Source organism: Aptenodytes patagonicus, chromosome 1, assembly GCF_965638725.1.
Source record: "Aptenodytes patagonicus chromosome 1, bAptPat1.pri.cur, whole genome shotgun sequence".
Classification (NCBI taxonomy): Eukaryota; Metazoa; Chordata; class Aves; order Sphenisciformes; family Spheniscidae; genus Aptenodytes; species Aptenodytes patagonicus.
Genome location: NC_134949.1, coordinates 209,186,281 through 209,211,800, shown reverse-complemented (window position 1 = coordinate 209,211,800; position 25,520 = coordinate 209,186,281). Strand labels below are relative to the sequence as shown.

The window sequence follows — 25,520 nt, the reverse complement described above, 5'->3', positions numbered from 1 at the left end:
AAAAAATTCTTGTAATTACTTGTGGATTGTACACCAGTTTCATCCTAAAAGTTTTTAACTACAACTTTTCTTAGGTCGTTTACTTCTACCCAGTTTCCCAATTAATACAGCCCTGGTGTGTTTTGTCAATTGATAAATTGTTGAAGAAGTTCCATCAACCCATGAATCACGTTCCAGGTCTTCTGTTGAAGTCTTCTGGTGCTGTTTGTGTATATTCACCTAATTATAGATTCTCAAGAATTGATTTAACTTGTGAGTTAGAAGGTAATGAGCATTGCTCACTGCCAACAGACTTTAACTCTTCAAACTTCTGCAATTCATTCTGAAAGCTTTTTGTTTCTAAAACATCACTGTCAATTAAAGTGTTTGTTTTGCTGTTCTTGTTAACCTGTTACCTTGCATAGGGACTGCAAGAACCAGTTTTCTGTTACTTTCCTTGGTTTGTATTTTCTGACCTACAAACAGCTCTAAACACTTCTTTATTTCATTTAGACAGAGTTTTTAAAACAAGTCCATCATTTCAGAGGAGAAAGGGGAATAACTTTTCTCTTTTCCTGAGTACCAGTTCAAAAGGCTAGGGTTTAGGCTGTTTTCCTAATTTTCAATTTTAAATCTAAGCTCCCTGTAAAGTCTGTTAGTATACCATACCTTTCTAATCAGCACAAGCTGCCAATTTAGAGGTAGTGCTTTTAACAATACATCTCTTTTTCATTGTTCAAACAGAGCAAGAGAAAATGCAAAATATGCAATAATAAATACTGTATTTTAGAGCATCCAAATATGGCAAAAAGCTACTCTGAAAGTATTAAATATTATGTACATATTTATAAGGAGTCTATAACTTCAAAGTTTTAGATACAAACTGTAAACTGAAATTATTTTTGATAATACCTTGAGACTACTTCATTGCATCCCATTTTGTTGAGTAACAAGGTAAGACCTGCTTCCTAAGGGGTTATTGTAACAAATTTTGTGTCTAGAAAATTTTACCAAAGGAAGTGCAAGTATGTAGATACCCACGATGTAATACTGCTTGCTTTAATATTATGACAAAAAAGTTGTTCTTGAAGAAACAATAACAACAACAAACCACCTTTTTTTCTGACAGTGGAGAATACTTGGATATGTATTCTACGACAGTAATATTAATACTAGGGAATCTATTAAAACTTGCTGCCTCCCAATTACCATTATTACTGTAGGACAGTCCGTTTGTCTCACTAACCGGCGTGGTTATGCACCTGTACGTGATCTGCTGATGTGAGGCTGGCAACTCTGAGCAGCCTTCCTTAGGTCCCAGCTCTTCCTCCTCTCTCCAACCTTGCAGGTTGTCCAGTGTAACCATAGGGAGCCACAGTCCAGGCTGAGGGCACGGAGCAAAACCTGCTGCTGCTTGGAAGCTGGGTGGAATATGGAAACTTTTGCTACATCATGGTAGCATGGTCTTTTTGGTGGTTGTTGAGCTTTTTTTGTTTAAATTTCGCTTTGGAGAGGATGGGGAAGAGAGAGTATCTAGTTAAAGCAGTGCTTGTATCCTGGTCTTAAAAACAGGGGAAATGAGTGGAAAGCCGAGGGCATATCAACCAGGAAATTTGGAGAGTGCTGTCTGATCAGTTTATAAGACCAAGCAAGCTGAGTTCGTATTTATATCATGGCACAGTCAAGTGTGGCCATTTATGCAACTGCTAGGCAAAACAACAGTTTCAAAAAGTTATACTGCTCCTTAAATGCAAGATTTGTACTCGCAGAGTAAGAAAAGAAAGAAACAGCCTAGTTAAAATGACAGACAATGTCATAAAATCCCCTTCTAGTTTTTGCATAGGTGGTTCTAGCTCACTGGTTCTTAGCTGATTAGGCAAGCTTATAAATTAAGATAATTCATTTAAGTGTTTAGATTTTAGATTTGTCTCTCCAAATAGTCACATATATATAATTATTGTAAAAAGTTTTATTTGTTCAGAAAGAAAAAACATGCAAACTCATTAAAACCAAAATCCAATTTAACAATGACCAGCTTTCTTATTTTTGGAATCCCAGCATGAGACGAAGACAACAGTGGGCGGTTGTCATGAGACAGCGTTGGAGAGGAGAGAATCCAGTATTATGACTCTTTTTTTTAATATTCAGTGTTGCAAATTTACTCATTCATTAACAAACACATAACCTCAAAATGTGCTTGGGGCACCATATTCTTGGTTGACATTGCTTAGATTTACACCACAGTATCTTGGCTTGCTTTTAACTGTAAAGCATCTTGTGTTTTCTGTCTTTTTCAAACCCTTTTCTTGCAAATTTCAACCAAATTGCTTAAACTAAAATTTATATGCAGTCAACAAAGTGTTGTTACATCTTGTCTAAGATTATTGCCCATTAAGCTTGGAGCCCCAATGATGTATTGTCTCCTGTAAATAGTGAATCACATTCCTACAATAATCAAGTTGTTATAGAAAATAATGAGTAATAGTGGGCCCAGGTGAGAACTGGAACTTGGTATGCATTCTGAGTTTCGCAGTGAGTCAATCCCAACTACTCTTTGAGTTCAGCTCCAAGGCCAGTTTTGCAGTTACTTAAAGATTTCATGTAGACCATATTTCCCTAGCTTATGAGAATGTGCAACTGCCAGATGCTTTGCTGACATCAAGATATGGCATCTGCTGTTTCTTTCCCATTCTTAAAGCCTGCTAAAGCTGCTATGAAGGATAATCAAACTGATTAGTCTGACTAAGCTATGTTGGTGCTTACAAATTGTTTTTTCGGTATCAAGAAAAAAGTTAAATCGTTTAACTTCTCTTTTTTTTGTCCCCTTTGAAGATGAGCACTATGTTTACCTGCCCTGTCTCATAGATTTTTATCTCTCAGATGTCTTCTCAAGAATAGATACAACTGACTCAAAGTGCTCTGACTTTCTCTCTAGTTGCTATGGAGCAAATTTCTTTTGCTGATTTATCTAAGTACCTGTTACCCTGTGATTTGTGATTCTGGTGTGAGCTTGGACTATGCTGTAGCTGTTGTTAGCTGTCTGACTGCAGCTGCCACCTTGAGTGAAGACAAGGGAAAAAAGACACTGGCTAATTTAAGTGCCTTGAGGTTGTCTCTTAATAGCTTTCCCATAACTTAACAGCAATACAACACTGCTGGGCTGTCTTACTACTGGTGTTCATGTTAAATTTTTTTTTTTTTTTTTTGTTATTCATGCTATCCCTTCTTTACTTTTTGTATCTCATTTTGTGCTTGTATTATTTTATCCCAGTGAATTTGTGCTGGTTTTATACTTGTCTTCAGTTCTACTTTAAGCTTTCTTCTTGAGTTTCAGGTCTCTGTAAACATGTTGATTTCATCTAGCTAGCCTTTTTACTCTTCCTCCTGTATTTCCTCTGCAGTGTAGTAGTATACTTTGTGTTTGTACCTTCTAATACAATTTGGTATTAAGCAAGCCACTGCTTTTATTTTGCTATCCTACCGTTTTTCCTTTGTTAGGATCATAGATATTTTCATTGTCACCTTCTCAATCTTGTTTTATAGAATAAAATTGAGAAGAGCCTTCTCTCTATTTACTTTTTCTATCTTTGGTATCTTGTGTGCATTCCGTCCTGCATTGCATTTCAAAGACTTGTTGGTCAGCTTGTCCCCCACTGAATTTTTCATGCCTCTTCTTTTCTCTCTTATGTCTTTACACTTTCAGAGCAAATTATATGGTGGCTTGAAACCGGAACTCAGATTTTTGATCTTTCACTAGAACTGTAGCTAAACAGCTCTTGGGTGCACTACAGTCTTCCACTGGCTGTATCTGACAGAGATAAGAAATTGAAATGGTGAGGGAATAAAGCTTGATGTCTTTATAAATTAAGGTATTCTTTGGTAATACCCTCCAACCCTTTGCTTAATTGCTGCATTCATATTTAGTGAGAATAATAGATGATCATAATGGCTTACATTACAAAAAAATGGCTATAAAATGTTTTTTAATCAGTCATGTTTTCTAGACTGACTTAATGCTTTGTGAAGAAGCATGATTTTGATTCTTTTTTTTTTTTTCCTTGACTTCCTGCAGCAAAGGCTATGTTTTGTTGTACTGTATGGGATGACATGGCACACTGCAGCATGAACCAGAGTAAGAAATCTGGTAGTTGTGCATCTCTTTTGACCTCTACTTGAGGGGTACCCTCCTACTGTGTTTGGTAGGTTGTATGATACACTTGGGTGGCAGTAGCAGATCAAAACCAGAAGTAGATTAGAAAAGATCTGGGCAAATAAACCTGGAATAGTATAGGTATCACTGGAATAAGTGTAAAAATCCAGAGTCTGGGAGAGGACTTGCATAACTTCCTACTAGGTTTAATGGCATTTTCTATAGTACAGTCACTGTTCTTTATTCACCTCATCAGTATTTTGAGAAGCTCTTAAATCTGTTTAATCTCAATGTCCTTTATTTTTGCTCATCTGGCTCTAAGAAAGAAGTACTTAAATTTCAGTATTCCCAGGACAATGGATCTTATTTAAGCTTTCAGAAACGCTGAGAATTTCCTTATGAAGACTGCTATCTCAGTATAAAGTAGTACTATAATTCATTATGCTGCTTCTGTATTTTTTTCTCAGTATTTTTTTAAGTTCAAGAAGTTCTTTACTGCTGATTTTTGGCTTTGCTTTGGAAGAAGTTTCATCACATTCATTAAAAACTGTCTCTGGATAAAAAGTCTGAGCTCCCATTTGTCTTTTCTGTTTTATTCGTTTGAGGAGTGTATGCTTCATCCTTAATACGGTTCCATTCTAAGCTCGTTTAGAGTGGTAATAGCTTTATGCATATGAAAGCAATGCAGAAGTAGTGAAGATACTCTTGAGAACTTAATAGGTGCTTATTTTTGCATGTTCTAATAATTAAAGCTAACTTTTTTTTTTAATTAGAATTAATCCTGAAAAACTTACAGACATTCAAAAGAGGATGCAAGCTTTCTTAGCTCAAGATCAGGAGTTAAAAGACAAAGCTCAAAGGGTAAGTAATCTGCTGCACTATAGTTCTCGAGGCATGCTAGTTGAATAGAACTGCTGTTGGAATAACTGACCTGCTCATATGTGCCTTAGCAGCAGTGTCTGGAACTGCTAAATTGTTCTGATTTTTAAGCTTTAAAACATGGCATCAGCAGAAACAATCGTGTTATTAGCAGTTGGTGGTAAGTATGCCTGTATAGCCTGTGTGAGTTGATTCTCAACACAGGCTCACGACCCTAATGCCTGAAGAGCCATCTGACCTACTGCTGTTGTGCCAAAGTTAAGGCATAGGTGGGGACATATTTATTTTAGAATCTTGAGTAGGAAAGGAATTTTTTATTTAGTAGTCACTGCTTCTCAGCTGTTTGAGGGTTTTTACTGTTTTGTTTGGGTCTTCCCCAGCTGTTTGCATCCTGTACCTGGGGAGGAGTAACCCCATACACCAGTACAGGCTGGGACCAAATGTCTGGAAAGCAACTTTGCAGAAAGGGACCTGGGGCAACAGGTTGTCCTAGTGGACAGCAGGCTGAACATGAGCCAACAATGTGCCTTTGCAGCAAACAAGGCCAACCACAGTCTGGGCGGCATTAGGCACAGTGTTGCTGGCAGGATCCTTCCCTTCCCCTCTACTCAGCCCTGGTGAGACACATCTGGAGCGCAAAGCTTGATTCTGGGCTTCCAGTACAAGACAGACATGGACATACTGGAGGCAAGACCAATGAAGAACCGCAAAAATGATTGAGCACTTGGAGTATCTCCTGTATTAGGAGAGAAGTATAAATTAGACGGAGCCAGAGTTTTCTGACTGGTGCTCAGTGACAGGAGAGGAGGCAATGGGCACAAATTTATATACAAAACCCTCCAATTTAACCCAAGAAAAAACCTTTTATTGTGAGGGTGGTTGAACACTAGAACAGGTTGCACAGAGATGCTGTGCGGTCTCCGTTGTTGGATATTAAAAAGTGGGTGCATTCCTGAGCAGCCTGCTCTAGCTGACCTTGCTTTCAGCAGGGATTTGGACTAGCTGATCTCTGGAGGTTCCTTTCAACGTCAGCTATTCTGCGATTCTGTAAAGCATAAAGCTGTTATATCGGTATAAATCTATCTTTTTTTCATCATGTATCCTTGGTAGCATGATGGAGAATAGGACTGTGTACCCTTCTGATTGAAGTGGATAGGTAAATTGGTAGTTCCTCCTGAGAGGACTTTTCCTGGGGAGCTGTTATAGAACATTTTGAAATAATCAAACAAGGTTACTGAAAAGTAGCAGATCTCATTCCTTGTGCTTAAAAAGTTAAAAATATGAAACCATGTAGGCCTCACATGCTCACTTTCTTAATCAATTTTTATTGTTGTATCTCCTGAATATATATGACAGTTTGTCCTTTCTCAGTGGTAAAATCCAATGCATTGAACAAAGCATTTTAACTTACATTTGGATTTAAATGAGAAGCAAAATAGCTAGAATAGCTCTTCCAGGTAAGATGGAGAAGTGTGTGAATTGGGACTATGAATGGGATTTCTTTGCTATGCTGATTAATGTTGGGAGACTCCATGAACAGTATGTGAATTTCACCAAGATTTTAGCAGGTTTGGGGGAAAGTAGGAAAACTTAAAATAACTAGGTAGGTTCCTGGACTAGAATGAGCTAGTTGTAAAAGATACTTCCCATGGAAGATGGCCTGTGAAACATTTCTGGGCATCATGCTGGCTCTTCTTGCCATCACTAGACACGTTGGCTGACCTTTCCCTGGTTTTATACTATCTTTAGGTTGTGAACTTTTTGGGATAGAGCTTACTACTTGTGTTATTGAAGCACTGCAACGTGTTAGTTTTCTGAGGTTGGTTGGTTTGTTTTTAAACAGTGTGGATACCATGAGCTATGAATTCTGTAGTTGTACCAAGTGTCTTCCAAACTATGCAAAATCAGGAGTTCAAGTTGAGTAAGATGCAGGGAAACAAGATGATTAGAAGAAAAAGTGACCTGAAAGATTTTCTTTTTTGTTCTACGTATAGGTCAAATTTAAAGAGCACTACCAAAGGCCAAATGATCAGAAATCCATAAATGCCAAAGCCTGAGAAACGCAAGTTCTACCCAAGGAAAAGATTGCAGAAATTCTGGATTAGTGTAAATAACTTTTTATTTGTCTGAGCTAGCATGGGCATTTATGACACCTGAAGGTATTCTGGTAAACCTGAGTGATAGGGTAAAATGGAAAGGGGATCATGAATGCTTAAAGATAGGCTAAGAGTTGTAGCCTTTCTGCTGAACTTGGATGTAAAATGAGGCAAGTTGCAATATTTAAAACTCTTAAGGTGAGGTTCATCTCACCTCACTTTAGATGTCCTATGTGAGCTAATCTGCCTGAGCTTTCATTTATAGCTGACAGAGAGGAATAGGTGCTTTAGGATGCGTCCTGACATGGATACTTTAAAAACCCTTTGGGATGGATGAATGGTGGTTTCTTTGCACTGCAAAGGTAGCCTGCGTGACGTGACCTAGCTTGGATGCCTGCAGTAAAGACACTGGATCAGAGGAATGTCATTCTTACTTTCCTAAACAAGGAGTCGTAAATCAAAGTGCCTGAGGAAGTCAGTGGGAGCTTTGTGAATAAAATGTCTAAGGCAATGTTCAAGGGACTACTTTTAAAACTATTTTTGGTGTTCAGGTATCCCAGGTTTTTGTAGTGCACAAAGTATTACTTGTAGCATGTGCAATGTCAGCATAAGCTTCATCCTGACATTGCACAGGCCACATGTACTGGTGACATACTACGATCATCTGCAACAGCTCAGGAAGTTGCAGTTACAACAAATTGTATCAGAAGTGACAGAGCAGCTGGTTGGGGGAGGATGAGAGTAGGAGGAAGCCAGTGTCATCTTACTTGGAATGAAAATACTAACAAACCTCTCTGTTTCTGGCTTTGGCTTTTTAAGATCTCTTAAAAGGCAGAGAGAGATCATCCTGAATTGGGTGAAAGAAAATAATGATAAAGTTTCAAAATAGTGCAAGAATAAAATCAAACATGGACTGTCTGTCAATGTTACAGATAAAAAATTAATTTTGCATTTTTTTAATTGCAATTTAATTACCCTTTCAAGCCATTTTTGTTGCAATTTTTCATTTATGTGTAGCAGTGCAGTGTCGTCTTGCAGACAAACTGTATATACATTCAGTTTTTGAAAATCTTGAAGTATGGACAAGCGGTTTATCATAGAAGTGTCCCTCCTTAATAAGATTTAAGTATGACTGTTCAGACATAGTATGCAAATGTGCCCCAGTAGTCTTACCTATCAATGTGAATAAAACAATAAAAATGCAAATGAAATCCTGACCTTGGATCCTTATCTGGAATGCTGGATTTCTCAAAGGCATGGCCTTGTGCTGTCTAACCTGTCTGTTGCAAGCTGCCAAATTCCTGACATTTGTAAGAAATTAATTCCCTACCTGAATGCATCAGATAGCAGTGAAACAGCATAGCTATGCACAGAAGTTCAAGTAGGATGTAGTTTACTGTGTTGAAGGCGTGAGGTCTAAGTGATTGCGTCCTCTAAACTTGTTGGTTTACTTCAAGATGCTTTTACTTTGTTTAAGAAAAAAAAAAAGGAAAAAAGAACCAAGAAAATTCTTGATTACTAATTGCTTCAACAAACTTCATGGTTCATTTGATAGCTTCATTTGTTCCTCTGCTGTTGCTTGGGAAGAGAGAGGGTGAATCAGATTGGGGGTCCTTTGAAACCTTTGCAGTTCCTCTTGTGGACTGATGCTGCCTTTTGGCATTTCTTGTAATGTTAATATTTAATATGTCAATTCATTCAGTTCTGAAAAACAGTTTCAAACTAGCAAGAAAAACACATTCTTTTTTAATGTTACTTTGTAGGGGGTACTGGGACACTGAAGTGATGTCTGTCCATTAAATTCTTCATCGCACCCAGAGGGACGTGCAGGGGGTTACAGCCTGAGATTCCAGTCATGCTCTGTTACTTTGAATTCTGTCAAAACAGCACATGCATTGAATTGTGTGTGTTTTAATATGTAAAACAATTATCCAACAAATACATCAATAAATCAACATTTAAATGTAGCTAATTAGTAGAGCATAGTACTTGTTGCCTTATGTATTTTAGTATTTGTACAGTAGTCTCAGGTGGTTTTGGGGGCCTTTAGCTACTATTGCAATAGAGCTATAATATGTTTCTGATGCCCAACATTAACATTTTCCATAATGGTATAAATTAATTCATATAATAATATTTTTGTAATGTTCAGTTATTTTAAAAAACCCTTAAAAGTGATATCAAAGCAGCAAAAATAGCAGTGGACAACAGCAATTGATAGAAGAGGAGGAAAAAAGTTCACACTGACTAAACTTGTTCTCCCTCAGCTGTCCAGTGTGTGTGTGCGCAGAGTGACCAAGTCTTAGGAGAATTGAATAAAATCCAAGAGAGATGACAATATTTTAGAAGGAGGTTGAAGTGAAGGTACTAAAATCAAATCAAAATCAAGGAAGTCATTTGCTCTTTCTGTACTTCATTTCTTTTCTTGTAAAGTAGAACAACTCTTTTATGCTGCATCTAACTTTTCTAGTTTGGGTGTAACCTTTTGGAGTAGGGAATATCTTTTGCTGGAAGTGTTCACAATGCCTAAAATAATAGAGAATGAGGTCAGGTGAAGACTTTAATCATTATTATATTACTATTGAATGATCTTTGAAGCCTCTTACCTTAATTAGATGCCCATTTCTGTGAACATAGAGCAATACTATTCTGCATACAGTCCATGACAAACTAGAAAAATTGTGTCGAGTCTCAGCGGGCTGAACCCTGTTGATAGCTGATAAACGTGAGTTAGAACACGGGTGTCCTGGTTTCGGCAGGGATAGAGTTAATTTCCTTCCTAGTAGCTGGTACAGTGCTGTGTTTTGGATTTAGGATGAGAACAAAGTTGATAAAGCACTGATGTTTTAGTTGTTGCTAGGTAATGCTTACACTAGTCAAGGACTTTTTAGTTTCCCATGCTCTACCAGCTGAGAAGGCTGGAGGTGCACAAGAAGCTGGGAGGGGGCACAGCCAAACTGGCCAAAGGGACATTCCATACCATGTGACGTCATGCTCAGTACATAAACTGGGGAAAGCTGGCCGGGGGAGCCGCTGCTCGGGGACTGGCTGGGCATTGGTCGGCGGGTGGTGAGCAATTGTGCTGTGCATCACTTGCTTTGTGTATTATTATTATTATTATCATATTATTATTATTATTATTATTTTATTTCAATTATTAAACTGTTTTTATCTCAACCCACGAGTTTTTCTCACTTGTGCTCTTCCAATTCTCTCCCCCATCCCACCGAGGTGTGGGGGGAGTGAGCGAGCGGCTGTGTGGTGCTCAGTTGCCAACTGAGGTTAAACCACGACAACGGGGCATTTGTTTGGTGGTTCATTCTTAGTTATTGTAGGGCTTGATACATGTGCAAAAGGTGTGTTCTTTCTGCCCCTTATCTATCACTTATTAATTTCTAGACCATGTGTACCAAAGAAATACTAGTAAAGTAAGTGGATGGCTATCCAAAAGGCAGAATGAGATTTCTACTGTGGCATGTAGTGACTCATGTAGATCTTCAGATCTGCAACTCTCAGATTCACAGAAAAGATACTTCTTGTTTAACCTGCTTTTTTCCATCTGTCACTACAGAGAAAGAAGAGGCTCTATCACCTATTTTTTGTCATTGCTTGCTAGACAGCAATAGATTGAGATCTGTCAAATTTGAAGCCTTTTCCTAAAGGTTCTAGTTATCTTCGTAAAATGATTAATAATTTAATGTGAGCAAACAAGTGTGTTATTCCACATCTCATTCTTGGTAGCAGCTGAAAGGATTGTGCTAGCACCTTCCACTGCTAAAATTAATTGAAAGACATAATCTGGACAGGAAACTTTACCCAAAAACTTAGCATTTGGAAGAATAAGCAAATGAAAATTTACTTCTGTAACGAGGCATTGGGCAGCTTGCAAAGTATATCTCTTAGCTCTACATATCTTACAATTAATAGTTTTTATTTCAGTTTGCCAAGGGGAAAAGTATGACTTCATGACATTGTTTAATTTACTGTCTCATCTTTCTTTTCACCTTTGGAAATGTTTTTTCTCTTGTAAGCATTTAAAGAATCCCCGTAAGAGATCAATGCTCCTAACTGTTGGGTCTTTTCCTCCTCTATCTCAGGTTAACAAGAAATAGATTTTTTTTTTTTTAAATTCCACATGAATTATTAATACAATAATTTTCTCCAACAGGTGCCTGTACCTAGCAGAACAAGGGTGTGATTGTAGTATGCTTGAATATAACCCTATGAACTTAATTTGCTATTGTTACTAGTGTTTGCTGGTTTAAGCCTCATGGTAGGAGTTTTGGCATGTGTTAGAGATTAGGTTACAAACAACGGAAATCCAAGGATCTTTTCTGATACTTAAAATATTCCAGGATTTATGCTGATGATGATAGGTAGAGGTAGACTATGTAAAAGAAACATGAGAAGAATCTTTCCTTTTGGGAAGGATGGAGGGAAAATACAACACAAGATTAAGTTATTCTGTTATGCATTGCTTCCAGTTTTCTTGGTGAAAGTCTGGGATTAATTGAAACTTCAACCTTGGACTGGTCTTAGTAAATGTTTTATAGTGAATTTATGTTGGTCAGCTGAGTTGCATTCATTGACTGTGTGTATGTGATGAACTGATGGCAAATGCAAGGTAGTATGAATTATCCTAGGCCACAGTGAAAGGCAGCTACATTGAGTTGAATCACTTTTAGTGGCTAAGATTGTCAGGACACCTCAGATTGATAGCAACACAGTCTGTTCTTGCTTCCACATAATTCAGATGTCAGAATAGCATAACAACATTCAGAAAAGCTGGGAGAAAAAAAAAATGAATCAGTGATGTTTCGTTCTGACTAATTTGCCATATTTTCTTTCTAGTGAAAATAACATGACATACCATTGGGAAATTCAGCCAATTAATGTGCATTTAATAAAATATTTGAATACTTGAAGTCGCAACACTTCTGTAGTACTGATAAATTTTGGCTGATGGGTATTGGGTAAAAGAATTTCAGCCTGAAATCGATGTTAGGCCACTTAATAGTGGAATTCTATTTTGTGTTTAGAGCAACAGTATAATGTTAGTTTCATGGGTTGGTAATTGAATGATTTCTTTTTTTGTTAAATACTTTTATTTCTCTTTCAGTGTTTTGTATCCTACTTGCGTTCAGTTTACTTAATGAAGAATAAGGAAGTATTTGATGTTTTCAAATTGCCTCTAGCAGAATATGCCCTGTAAGTATGATTGTCTTGGAAAGTGAAAACTGTATATTGAGAAGTTTTGCAGTGTATGATAGCTTTCAATAGCTGTTTCGACTCTCTTAACACACGGAATTGGACAGTCTTATAATGTGTTTATAGATTCATATTTATGCTGTGCTTTTGCATATTTTCAAAGACATTCTAAATAGCAATTATGTGTAAAAACAATATATCTCTACAGAGGGAAATAACTCTTACAGCAGAAGGTACATTTGCTATATACAATAGAAGACAAGACTTGTGAAGTAAAAGGATAGAGAATAATAGGGTTGTGGGTGTGTTTGGGTTTTTTTCAGATTCGCCCTTCAGCCTCATAGCTAAATGCCAACCTATAAAGTGTATTATTTAAAAAGAAATTGGAGTATCTAAAAATTATCTATTGCAGTCTCATTTTGAGTGTGATTGGGATGTTGCTCCTTGGACATAAATTACTTTTCAGAAGATTCAGTGGGCTTGGTAAAGATGAACCATCTGCACTGGACTCAATAGCATCTATTTTACTACATCTATGTTTGTACATATGTGTGAACCATTCTACATTTTGTATGAGAGGGAAATTAATTTTGACAGGTTGACTTTACAGATGACAATCATCTGAGATTGTTTTAAGGTGTGAAGTTTTTGAATAATCTCACGGGACATAGGGTAGTCAGAAGGGAGCAGGAAGGTGCTCAAAGATGCATGGTAAATTAATTTTATGGCTCTGGAATTTCATACAGAGAAGACTTAAGTCTTCAAACTTGTCAGCACATGGCATAATGAACTAAAATGTGACAAATTACTAGACTGTAGAACACCTGGTCTTCCTGTGCTGTGCTGCAATTAACATGATTATGTTTTTTAAGGTACATAAGCCTATTATAAAAGATGCTTTCTTACTTTATGGACTGAGAAATTTTTAAAAAGGAGAACTAGCAAAAACTTGAAAAATTTCACTACATGCATTGCCTGCCCCTTCACCTGTGTGATTTGTCAGCATCTTTAAAACCTTATGGTAGGTCTTAACTATGCTGAATGTAAGGGGTAGTGGCAGAAGATTAAGAGTAAGGGGGATGACCACACAAATTTAACCAGTGTGTTAAGAAACCAACTGACAGATGGTGGTAATGCTGAATTTTCAGCATCCCAGTGCCTCTTTCTGGATTTCAGAATGGTGTGTCATCTAGTATCTGATATTGATGTCGACAGAGTAGTCTGCAGTTCTGTTCTTCTCAGGCCTCTGTGCCAGGATTTAGTCCTTCATCAAAGTCAATTCTAATCCCAACTTCGCAAAGTTACTAGTAAGTCATTCCTGTATTAAAATGGAAGAAACCAGACAGTTGTTTGGAGAGAGTAGGAGAGGTTTAGTCAAGACTGAAATATATGGAAGCGTAATCAAAAAGTCAGAAGATAATAAATCTGGGAGATAATTTGGAGATTCTGCTCTAAATGAACAGTTTGTTAGCACTCTTCTTCCCCGCTCTCCAGACTGCTAGTCTACCTAAATACACCCTGCACTCCTCTGGCTTTCAATTTGGTTTATATCCACTGATACAGTGGATCAGTCAGCTTAATTTATCTGAAAGGCCCTCAAAGTCTGGTACGTTTGAATTCTGCGTTCAGAAGCAACCTTGGTTTACGTTCTGCACACAAACTCATGGCAAAACCTGGAATGAGAATCCTTTCTTCCCTTTACCTTCTGTGTGTATTCTCTGAAAAGTATTTCAGCCTTTCTGTGGAGATTTACTGCTAGCTTGATAGATGTTACTCTTCTAAAAATCCTGCAGAGAAAACAGGCTGCTTAATGCCCCTGTCAGGTTTGCATTTCAGGCTGTCAGGCTGTTGCCCGCCATCTCCCTTGCTTGCTTGCCTGGCATGTCGGTGCACTGAGAATCTCCTAAGCTCTCTTGATTAAGTGTGCAGAAATGCAGTAGTCTTTTTTTTGTTTTTATATATTATATAAAATTATTATATATAGACATATACAGAAAACAATATGTTGTGTGTTTGCATTTCTGTACACATATACACATATGTATTCTAGAGATTGATCACCTTTAAGCTATGGTACATTAGTATTCTCTCCAGTGTCCTCTCATTACAAATTGCTATCAAGAATAATTTGTTGGAGGAAGACTTGAACAGGCCTTGTGTTAACATAGGCAGCCTTTAAGTTTGGGGAAGGAGAACCTCGATGCTTGCATAAAAGATAAATTTGTCTTTTCATTGCAAAAGACAGCTTTGAAAACATAAGAAAAAGTAAACAAACAACAGGGTGGAAAGGGATAATTAGTCTGGCCTCCTGGATAGGAGGCAAGGATTCGAAATATTTTACTTCTCAGGCACTTTATTTTGTTAAATGCTAACATATATATCAGCCTCCAGGGCTGGAGACTGATTGGAGTCATTGTGCAGTCTCTTTAACAGGCGAGTGTGCTGGATGGACAGGTTAGTCACAGCTCAAAAGGGCTGCCAGGAAAGGTAATTTCCTCTGTGATTTTTGTCATGTCTTCCAGGAGGAATGCAGCATATTTTTCTCTGTTTATCCCTGTATTGGTACATAGAGAATAAATAAAACAGGTTGAAGCCAAGTTATTTGGAAAATGCCTGATACACACAACTTAGTACCCAGCTAGTTTTGCAAATATTGCTTACAGATCAGTGTTACAAAGCAGTAGGTAGCTGCAGGTGCTGTCAGGTCTGAAATGGGCAATACCAGGATACATGATCCATCTGCCCACATCTGTCTGTCCTCTCACTGACCAGGGAAAGCACCCACTGCACTGTCACCCCAGTCCTGTCCCCCTGGCTGTAGATGTAGGCCTGACCCTTACTGCATGGTCAGGGCAGAGGGTTTGGTTCGTTGTCTTGCTCTGGCTGCCATGAGCAAGTGCAGGGCTGCTCAGCACATCCCCCAGACAGCGCCCATCACAGGCTTTGCCCAACTCGTCATCCCTTTGCTGGTTCTTGGCCCTCCTTCTCGCTGCCCTTGTATTTCCTTTTCTAGACCCCAGTCTCCTTCCAACAAATAAGCCTGCCCCTAATTACTTTTTCCCCAGTTGTTTCCAGTCTTCATACACCTGTAACCAGACTTCGTATTTCTCATGCCGTTACCTAGTTAATCTTGGCCTCATACGGTATTACTCATGTGGACCTCAATATTCCTTCCAATAATCTGTAGAGTTTGGGCATTTCTCACGCAACTCCCCCTCAACCACCTGGAGATCCATCCATCCCTTTCTGAGCTTTCTGTAACTACTTCTGCAAGCTTCTGAGCTTTCTGATCCTGCCATACAGATCTCTGAACAAGCTGCAGTCTCCTCTCTAAGTCCAGGGTCGTCATTCTCGGTCATCATCCTCGTTTCTTCTAGGATCTTGAACTATCTTTTCTCATTGTGCAGCCAAGCCTGCTATTGACCTTCACCCACCTTAGAAATAAATGTACTTGCATATGCATGAGTAGTAGTTCCAGTGGAGTGTCTCTCAGAGTTGGCTAATCCAGTTAACTTGGAGAAATGGTCTTTAATGCGCTCTGGAAATCTCTGTTACTTGTGCTCTGCTGTGTTGCCCTTTGAGCAGGTGTCAGGTGTGGCTCAGGTACGAACAGCACCAGGGCCTGCAACTGCAAGGTGGAGGCTTCTTTTACTTTTGGAAAGAAGGCTACATCTCGGTGTTCCAAGTGTTTGGATTCCAACCATGACATCCTCTTTGTTGGCCTTCTCTTTGATCCTGACCCATAAACTCTTGATTAGCTTGGCCCTCCTTATTAGTGGAGTACCATGCATTTGAGCTCCTTAATGTAGAGGGCTAAAGCTGGTTTGTCAAATAAATAACACAGCAAAAGCAATTTCTCTGTTCGTTTTGGTTATTAATCAGACCATCTGGAAAGCCTGTTAATTCAGATTTGTGTCACTTCAGTTGATTTAATTTCTCCTGTTTTCAAATGGTTGCTCATCCTGTCTTCTGAAAACACTTTAAATGTTAAATGTAGATGTAACATATATTGCAAGGAAAGTAATACACATTTCTTCTCTTGAAATAGCTTCTGGGAGTATTTAACCTTTTTCAGGCTATTTTAAATTTTTGTCTAACCTGTTCTACAGTAAAAGAAATCACTGTGCGGTGTTTTTATGTGTTCAAATAATTCTGAAGAAGTTCACTAATGGAATATGTCTTATATTTAGTAAATGTAGTAACTTAATATTAGAATGAAGCACTAACTTTTGTAAAATTGTGCAGCAGTTCTGCAGAAGTGACCTCGGATTCTTTACAACTGGCTCATATTTCAAAAAGGACTGGAAATCTTCTAGGTGCAGATTAGGAACTCTTGTGACACTTAAAAATTGAAAGATTGTACTGGTCTTAAATTTCCTGTTTTAATTTGTTTTGTGCAAGGACAGATTTTGCTCTGAGTGTCTAAGAGTCTGTCTTTTTAAAGACAGACATTACATGTGTTAATGTAAACATACTCAAGATCTTTATATAAGCGTAATTAACAAACCTGAGAAAAGGCAGTATTTTAAGTTTGATACACCATTCATTTGAATTAATTTTTTTAAAATGTTTACTAATGTTTGATTTTCCTTATTCAGTAGCAAACAAAAGTGGTATTCTTCTTAAAGCCATACAGTGTTCTTTCTTTGGAGTTTTACTCTTTTGGCTTACTTCATTTCAACTTATATCATTGTCAACTTGCTTTGAATTGAAGGAGGTACCTGAGCATTGTAGGTGTTTTGTTCAGTTACTTCTGTGTATTCCCTGATCAGCGTTAGGGAATGATGATGTCTGGCCACCTCAGTTTCTGTTGACGAATAGAACTGTCAGCTGTACTTTCATTTATAGTAGCAAAACAATCCATTGGTTTCAATATTGCTTTTAGAAGCTGATTTAAAATGTCTTTCTATAAGAGCTTACTCCAGGGAAGTCATTGCATTTCACACCAAAATATGAAACAGGATTGTTTTTTGGTTTGTCAGCTGAATTTGTGTTGCCATTTTAAGGCTACCATAATCTGAGGACTACAGTGTGGTGTTAGCCTGTTTTTAGTGTTCTGTGTTAGAATTTATGAAATCTCACTAAATACCTGCTTTTTGTCTGTCTTTATGAGAACATTGCACATTTCTTACTCAGGAAGAGTGCATGAATGCTAGCACTAAAATCAAAGAAGAGCTGTAACTTCAGTCGGACTAGGATTGTGTTCTGGGTGGCATCTAATGAATTAATGAAAACTAACATTGACCTTTCTAGTTGATGGAAAGAAAAGCTGGTTCATATATTCAGTTTTTTTAGTATGACTGAACTCTAGAGTTGGCAAATGATTAAGAAATAAATTCTAAAGAAACTTGAATCTTACAATATGAGGAAACTTTCAGGAGTAGTAGAATGTGTTTGTCCCAAATTGTTCTCCATTTGGAATATACTATAGAAAAGAGGCAGTAATGAGCCAAAATGCTGACATTTCTTTGAGAAGTTATGTAATTAAAAGTGTTTGGGGATTGTTTGTACACAACTTTGTTTAAGCTTATCTACTATTACTTTCTTACCAAATTCGACCATAACACCTTCCCTCTCCCCCAAGTCTAAGGGCTGTATTCTTTTAGTTCAGATGTCATTTGAATTCTGATAGCACTGGTCTTTTTTGGTAGGATTGCTAAGTAATGTAGAAAAATTGGCCAACACTAACTGATAATAAATTTTATGCAATTATTAAAGTAAGACATCAATGCAGCACAGCAGTCTGGCAGGTGGGATTTCATATTTGAATGAGAAAAGCTGTGTTGAAGTCTCCTCCACATTATGGGCTGCTCTTTTTGACTTTTTTAACTTTTCCTGTGGAGAGAGTAGTTTCTTCACCTTGTCAAACTTTTCTTTGCAGCCATGATCCTGATCTTTGATATTAGCTCTGGAGACATAGAAGAGAATCTGTGATAAAATCGGAGTTTGCAACCCTGTGTACATTGTGTCTGTCTGAGAAAGAGAAATGAACACAGATTGCGTAGTTGCTGTACAGTACTGCTACTTGCAGTACTTTGTCAACAGTTGACAGCAATACTTTATGTAGAATAATGTTGTGATACCTGGAAAAGCAAAAATGTCTTTCTCTTGCAAAGGATTTTTTTTGCTACTTTGATCCCCTTGCCGAAGAGATTGCACATTTGTTGATGTTGCAGCAATCTCTTTATATGTGTTTTACTGTGCCTGGTGTTAAGGCCCAATTCCAGGTCTGAATCTCCTCCAGCTGTTGCAGTGAAGCATTACATCTGCTTTGTTTGGTTTTTTTTTGTTTCAGTTATTCCATAGGCCAAACTTTAACACATAGTTTCATTGCAAAGGTAATTAGTGTTAGCTGTCAAACACTGAAACAAGTTTAAGATTGCTGGTTGCTCCAATTTCAGTTCCCAAATGTGTTGTGTTATCCTCTCAGCAGTGCACTATCAGTAAATGTGCAAAATACATTGGATAAAAACTTACTTTGATTTTTTTTTTTCCATAAAACTTTATTTGTTTTACTATTGCTGTTAGTTGCTTGTAGAAGAACAGTATTGGGTTACCAGAAATACTTAAACAAAATTAACTTTACATTAAAATTAAGGCTTATTTATTGAAAAACTTGTTCCTCATCCTAACAGTGTGAGCTGCTTTTTGGGTGTGTGTCCACTTTTCAGTGTTTTAACCTGTGGCCAGTACCAAAACTGCCCCGTTTAACCACAGGTGTGGTTGTGTCGGTGTTTGTTTGTTATTTACGCAGCTTGTCTTTACTGTTGACTACTCTGTCTCTTTGGCTACCATTAACAGTTCAAGGCTCTCCAGGGCCTACAGTGCACTCTTGCTGCTCTGCAGTACCGTTTGGATGCTTCGTGGGCTGTTTATAATGACATTTCCACTAGGGAGTGCAGATCTGATTTTTCTCCTGTGACATAACTCAGGTTTCTTTATTCAGAGCTGTATGGTGAAGAGAAGACATAATGCTGTCTACTTGAAACGAGCAGTGTTGAGAGGAGAGGTGGTGTATAACTGCATAATCTGAATCGAAAGAGACTGGTCTTTTATATGCGTGTGTGCATGTGTATATGTGTAGCCATTTTAGTTGGTTAAACACTACTCCTTTGCTAAGTGTATGTACAAGCCCCCGAGTATTACAAACTATCAGTTCCGTATTGTGTGTTTCAAATGTAGATGTGGTCTCTGTATGTTCCTTGCACAGTACCAGTGTCCCCCCACATTTTTTTATTCACCTAATGAGAAGGCTTGTGAACTCTGAAAGAGACACATATACTGCTTTTTTGAATTTGGATTTGGCAGGGTCAGGTGTAATAATAGTGGGCAATTACGAAGTTTGCTGAAGTCAAATGATCTGTTGGAGACAGAGTATCTGTTCCCATGCAATGCTCTCCAGTATTGTTGCTCTACAGTATTTTTGCTCTTTGGCTAATCTTTTGTCTCTTCATGTTTGAATTGTCATGAATAACTGGGTAAAATAATAGTATTGTTGGCACTGCTAGTTACATATGACGTGAAGGTAAAGCCTTGCTGTAGAGGGATGCAGGCAGGTGAGATTTCCTTTAAGGGAGAAATATCTCTTCCTTAGCTTTTTCTGCAATTAGTAATTTTTCCATACTGTGTTTGTTCTTCTAATCTTTCCATCACTGTGAGATGGTGGGTATAACGTTTTGGGTGCACTTCTAGCAGTGAAGGACACAGACATCAGTGCTGTCTCAGTCCTTGACATGACATCTGTGTATCTTCAATACCAAATTACACTGATGTTTCTTCCACAATATTTTACTGTGAATCATAGATAATTTGCTCTTGTCTACAGCTTTTCAGGTTCTTTGTTTGCTTTATTTCCTGGGAGGATTTGTAACTGTTCTTGAGAGTTCTCAGTTATTTCATCTTCCTTCCTCTCCCAATGTTCACTTGTATTTTTCAAGCTAGATTGTCCTGTTGTAGGCTAAATATTGTTTTGTAAATATGTTGGTCAAAATGTATCAATATGAATTACCATAATTAAAATCTAATCACTTGAGCCATCAATGAGGGCTTCTAATTTAGTCAAATTTTCTGTATCTACCTTTCAGATTAATTTATATTTAATTTCATGCTTTAGATCACTTGGTCTTGCAGTGGCACCTCGTGTGAGATTTCTTCAAAAGGTTCGGAAACAGCTGTGTGCGAATGAGACAGCTGATGGGAAGGATCACTTGAAGGAGACAGAGCGAAATAAAAATACCCTCTCCTCGATAAGCAAGGAAGAAGTGGAGAAATGCGGAGCTAATTTCAGTGGAAAGGTGTCTGTTAACAAAATAAAGGAAAAGGAGAGAAGGAAAGAAACTGAGGAATGTTCTGCTTCCAGTGAAGGTGCTGAGGAGGGTGGTGAATCTGAGGATGAATTGGAAGAGGTATCTGAGGAGGAGGAAAAAGAAGTTCCTGTACCAAGCAGGGTTCCAAACCCAGACTCCATGCAGTTCTTTGAAGATGATGATGATGATGATGATGATGATGATACTAAAGATCTTGATTTGCTGACAGTGAAACGACGGAATGTTTTTGGTGTGGAATCTAAAGATAATACAGCACCGGTAAGTTCACTTTATAGTAAGGCTTATGAATCTTAATGATTTTTATATTGGACATACTCCAAGTGAGGAGGAGGAGAAAGGAGAAAATTCTGCTCTTAGCAGAATACTCACCTGAAGTCAGATGTGTTGTCCATATATATAACAGAGGTCAGAATTGCTCCCAAAAGATAAGTGGTGTGACCTTACGCTTTTATAGTTTTATATTATTAGCAGAAAGTAATTTTATTTGCATAATGAATATCCTTGTAGTTGTTTTAATTTATGAATAACGTGATTTGAATACCTGGGAAATTTTGACAATTTTAATTCTTATCACTTACTAATTTGCTTGTACCTCTCTAAAATAACTGCCACTTTCAGTCATAATTTTGATGCTGTACTGCCGTTTATGGCACTGGGAAGCAAATTGCAATACACGATGAGCCGCTTCCCGATACAAATCATAACAAATGATCTTTACAATAATGTAACCTTCAAACCATGATTTTTGCTTTCAACGGGACCTTTGCTATTAGGTATTGAGCCAGTATCAGAGAGAGAGAGTGCGCGCACTTCTTGTAAAGCATGGTTATATAAAGGCTTATTAAAAGTATTCATGTAGATCGTTCATTTCCTTGGCAAGTAGCTTTATAATTCAGGATTTCTCTGCGCTTGGTGTTCTGAGAAATGTTGCTTTCATTTAATCTTTAAATACAATGTTACAGTAAGGGTGGTTTTGTTTTTTTTAAAAATTATTTCTATAAAGCAGATTTAGTACGTGCATATTGTGAATTTTTTGTGTATCCTTTGCTATCTAGCAACTATATCTCTGTAGTAGAGAGATCCAAGTGAAATAGCCATCTGCTTCAGCAAGATGTTTTTCTGAACTTACATGCATGCAAGGGGAGCCTCCTGTTAAGCAAAGTATTTATTTTTCCAACTGGTATTTTAAATCTTTCTTTTTCTGTGCTGTTATTTAACAGCACAGGGCACTTGTCATGGCCTTATGCTAATCAGCCTACTAGCCGCATTTATAAGCAGCATCTTTCTTTAGTGTTTAGTGAAGTGTTATAAACTAGTTTTATCAGCTAACTTTGTCAAAGATGAGCAGTTGCACAGTAATCTAACCACAGCCTGCACTCTTGCCTCTCCGGTGAGGAGGCTGCCGCAGGTTGCCATCTTGTTCCAGAACGACAGGAGGAGGATGCTCCTGGAATTACCTTTCTGTTCCTGTTATTCTAAGCCTGAGCTGTCCTGCCCCGGCACAGCCGCTGCCTGGCAGTAGGTTATATTTATTAATAAATTTCAGTTTCATGTAGAAAAGAAATTGCCATTTTAAAAACAAAGTGGAGTAAAAGATTTCTGCCTCAGTTAAAGAATGATATTCTCGGAGCTTTCATAGTGCTCCCACGATTTTCCATGCTGAAATACACAGACAATTTCATGTTGCTTTTGTATGTTGGAAAGTGAATTGGGAAGTTTTGTTCAGGAAATGGTAAAAGGAGAAACTTTGACATAAAAGAATGAACAAAAGAAATTTAATGAAAAGTACCAGTGATTTAGAAAGTAATTTGGAACCTCACCTTTTAACAGTTTCCCAGCATTAAACATTTATAGGTTAGTTTATGCTCAGGCAAGTCAGACATTATGTTCTGTGATTCAGCATTGATAAACTGCAGTAAGGGTTAGTGGTTTGTACTTCGTGTGCAAGTGTTGAAGACCTTGTATCACCTGAAACCTCTTGTACGTAGGGGCATAATAATGAAATACTTAGTTATTCTTCTAAGCAGCTGTCAACAAAAAAATCAAAAGTTTCAAGATCTGTATCATTAAGAGCTTAAATATAATTTAAATAATCTCCTACAGAAATGTGTACGGTAGTGCAATATGTAATTTTTAGAAAGCAGAAGTGCAGAGCATACTATGCCTAACTGTGGGAACTAGTCTTGATCGACGCATATGGTAGTGTGGTGTTTATTACTTTATGTTACTGTGAAAATTGTTGATAAATTGTGGAATGCTTTAAATGTAAGGATTCTGTTTTTGGTAGGGATAAGAGAATAAAGGTTTCTATCACTACCCATATATTGTCTTTTAATGTTTTGGTATACAAATGCACATAATAGAAATTACACAGAAAGATTCAGGCATTGTGCATCTTTTATTTCATGTGTATACCTCAGCACCACATTTTCTGGATGTTAAAAACAAATTGGCAACTTGCAACACTTTATCTTTTTTCCCATTTGTTTATTTTCTGGATAAAAGTTTTGAAGTGATTATTACTGCATTAAGGTAGATCAGTTAATATCTAAAAAATTAGAAAGAACTGATTCCTCTGGGGTGTCAGAAGCACTGAGGAGCATGAGTGCAGTTTTCCTGTTGCTGTGTGTTGGAGTGTCCTTCTAGGGAGGACTCGGGAACCAGTGACTACAGTGTACTGGATCATTGCTGCATTTCTAGGATGAGGCAGTGCATTAATTAATAGTATCAAATGCTGCAGAGAGTCTAGGAGTATGAACATAGAGTGTATACTTGGCTAGATCACTTAGGATTTTTTTTAGAATCTATTCTTGGTGCTAAATAAGGTAGGAGACCTGTGGAAACATTAGTATGTGATCATCTAATTGGGAGGTTATGAGTATGTCCACAAAGGTTGAATTCAGTTTGCATTTGTGCTTTTAATGTATGTGATTGATTTTGCAATTTCACTATTCTTATATTATGCTTCTTGTTGACAGCAAAACAGTCTCGCTGTGATTGTTGAGCTTCAGGAGGTTTTTGTAAAAGGAAATATTACATTCAGTTTCAATTTTTGAATAGCTGTTGTTAGAGACACCATCACTTCCTCATCCTTGTGTCTTCCCTAGCCCCTCCAGTGGAAGAAGGAGCAAGAGGAGGTGATAGGCTGGCTCCACGTATCCTGTGTGGTGGTGTAGTGCACTGACCTTCGATCGTAGGTGGCGTGGGCTCATCTGTCTTTATAACAAGGGAAAGGAACTAGGCAAAAGGAGCAAGGGTTATTTAAACTGATGATGGAGTAGAAGAGAATTTCTGTGACTTTCTTAGAACATTTCGGTTTTGTTGAATGTCCATGGTACCCAACCTAACAGTGAAAAGTATGTCATGGTGTGAAGTGAGACACATCTGACATTAGTTATGGCTGATGTTAGGCCAACCGTATCCTGGACTGCATCAAAAGAAGCATGGCCAGCAGGTCGAGGGAGGTGATTCTGCCCCTCTCCTCTGCTCTGGTGAGACCCCACCTGGAGTACTGCGTCCAGCTCTGGAGCCCTCAGCATAAGAAAGACACAGACCTGTTGGAGTGGGTCCAGAAGAGGATCACAAAAACGATCAGGGGGATGGAACACCTTTCCTATAAAGAAAGGCTGAAAGAGTTGGGGTTGTTCAGCCTGAAGAGAAGGCAGCTTCGGGGAGACCTTCTTGCAGCCTCTCAGTACTTAAAGGGGGCTTATAAGAAAGATGGGGACAAACTTTTTGTCAGGGCCTGTTGCGACAGGACAAGGGGGAATGGCTTTAAACTAAAGGGGAGTAGATATAGACTAGATGTAAGGGAGAAATTTTTTTACGCTGAGGGTGGTGAAACACTGGCACAGGTTGCCCAGAGAGGTGGTGGATGCCCCATCCCTGGCAACATTCCAGGTCAGGTTGGACGGGGCTCTGAGCAACCTGATCTAGTTGAAGATGTCCCTGCCCACAGCAGGGGGGTTGGACTAGATGACCTTTAGAGGTCCCTTCCAACCCAAACTATTCTATGATTCTATAGTTCCACTAATAGCCTGATTTGTGGCTCAATTCCACTCTTTCCTCTTTCCCTTTCTTAGTGTGGCCCTTGGCCACGTGTGTACTCTAACTCAGTCGTTTTGTGACAACAGATACAAAGAAAAATCTGTTCTCTCCGCACTGCTGTATAGAATAAGAAACTTGGATAAGGTGAAAGACCTTGGCAGATATTAAAATTTTGTTATGAGCTTCTGAGCTCATTTTTAAGAGATACTCACTAACTGCCCTATTTATGAATTTTATTTAAATATGTCAGGATTTTTAGCTGGTGATATAACTCATGGGACTTATTTAGAAGTACAGTGTTCTTATGCATAAAAAGAAGGTCGGCTATATGCTGAGAGCCATTAGCAGATATGCAGTATTTAGCTGTTGTGTTAACATTATGGAAATTACTTGTTTAAAGTGCATTTAACAATATTAGCAGTATTGATGTTGCAAAGTCTATAAGTACTCCCTGGTTACAAACTTTGTTTTCAATGCTAATTTTATGAAATTAGTTGTTGCATTTGGAAATGCAAAGGTTAGACTTCTTAAACTTCAAACATTATTTATTTTGAGAACTAAGATTAAGCCCATAGTAGTTTTTTCCTGTTTTTGTTTATACTTTTAATTTTAGTCATCTTGTCAGACATACTGCATACTGTCAGACTTGTCTTCTGCTATTGAATTTTCTGTTCTAGGATAGAGAATATTAAACTACTGAGTTCTTAAGATTGCTGTGACTCCCTCCCTGCTCCCCCATCTCTTGATTTATGGACCCCTAAAACTTTTCAAGTGGGGTACTTACTGGCTGCTTGGAACACTGTAGTAAGCGTAAGTGTACAGAGGGCTGCCTTA

At 38.0% G+C, this 25,520-nt stretch overlaps 1 protein-coding gene across 2 annotated transcripts in view; it reads left to right on the top strand.

The window, feature by feature from the left end:
* DDX10 (DEAD-box helicase 10) overlaps nucleotides 1-25,520 on the top strand; it is a 209,406-nt gene that overhangs the window by 37,772 nt on the left and 146,114 nt on the right. For both annotated transcript variants that reach the window (XM_076328171.1, XM_076328172.1), the window contains 3 exons: nucleotides 4,903-4,990; nucleotides 12,224-12,312; nucleotides 20,426-20,897. In XM_076328171.1, coding sequence (XP_076184286.1) covers nucleotides 4,903-4,990; nucleotides 12,224-12,312; nucleotides 20,426-20,897 — 649 coding nt within the window. The remainder of the gene's footprint in view (nucleotides 1-4,902; nucleotides 4,991-12,223; nucleotides 12,313-20,425; nucleotides 20,898-25,520) is intronic.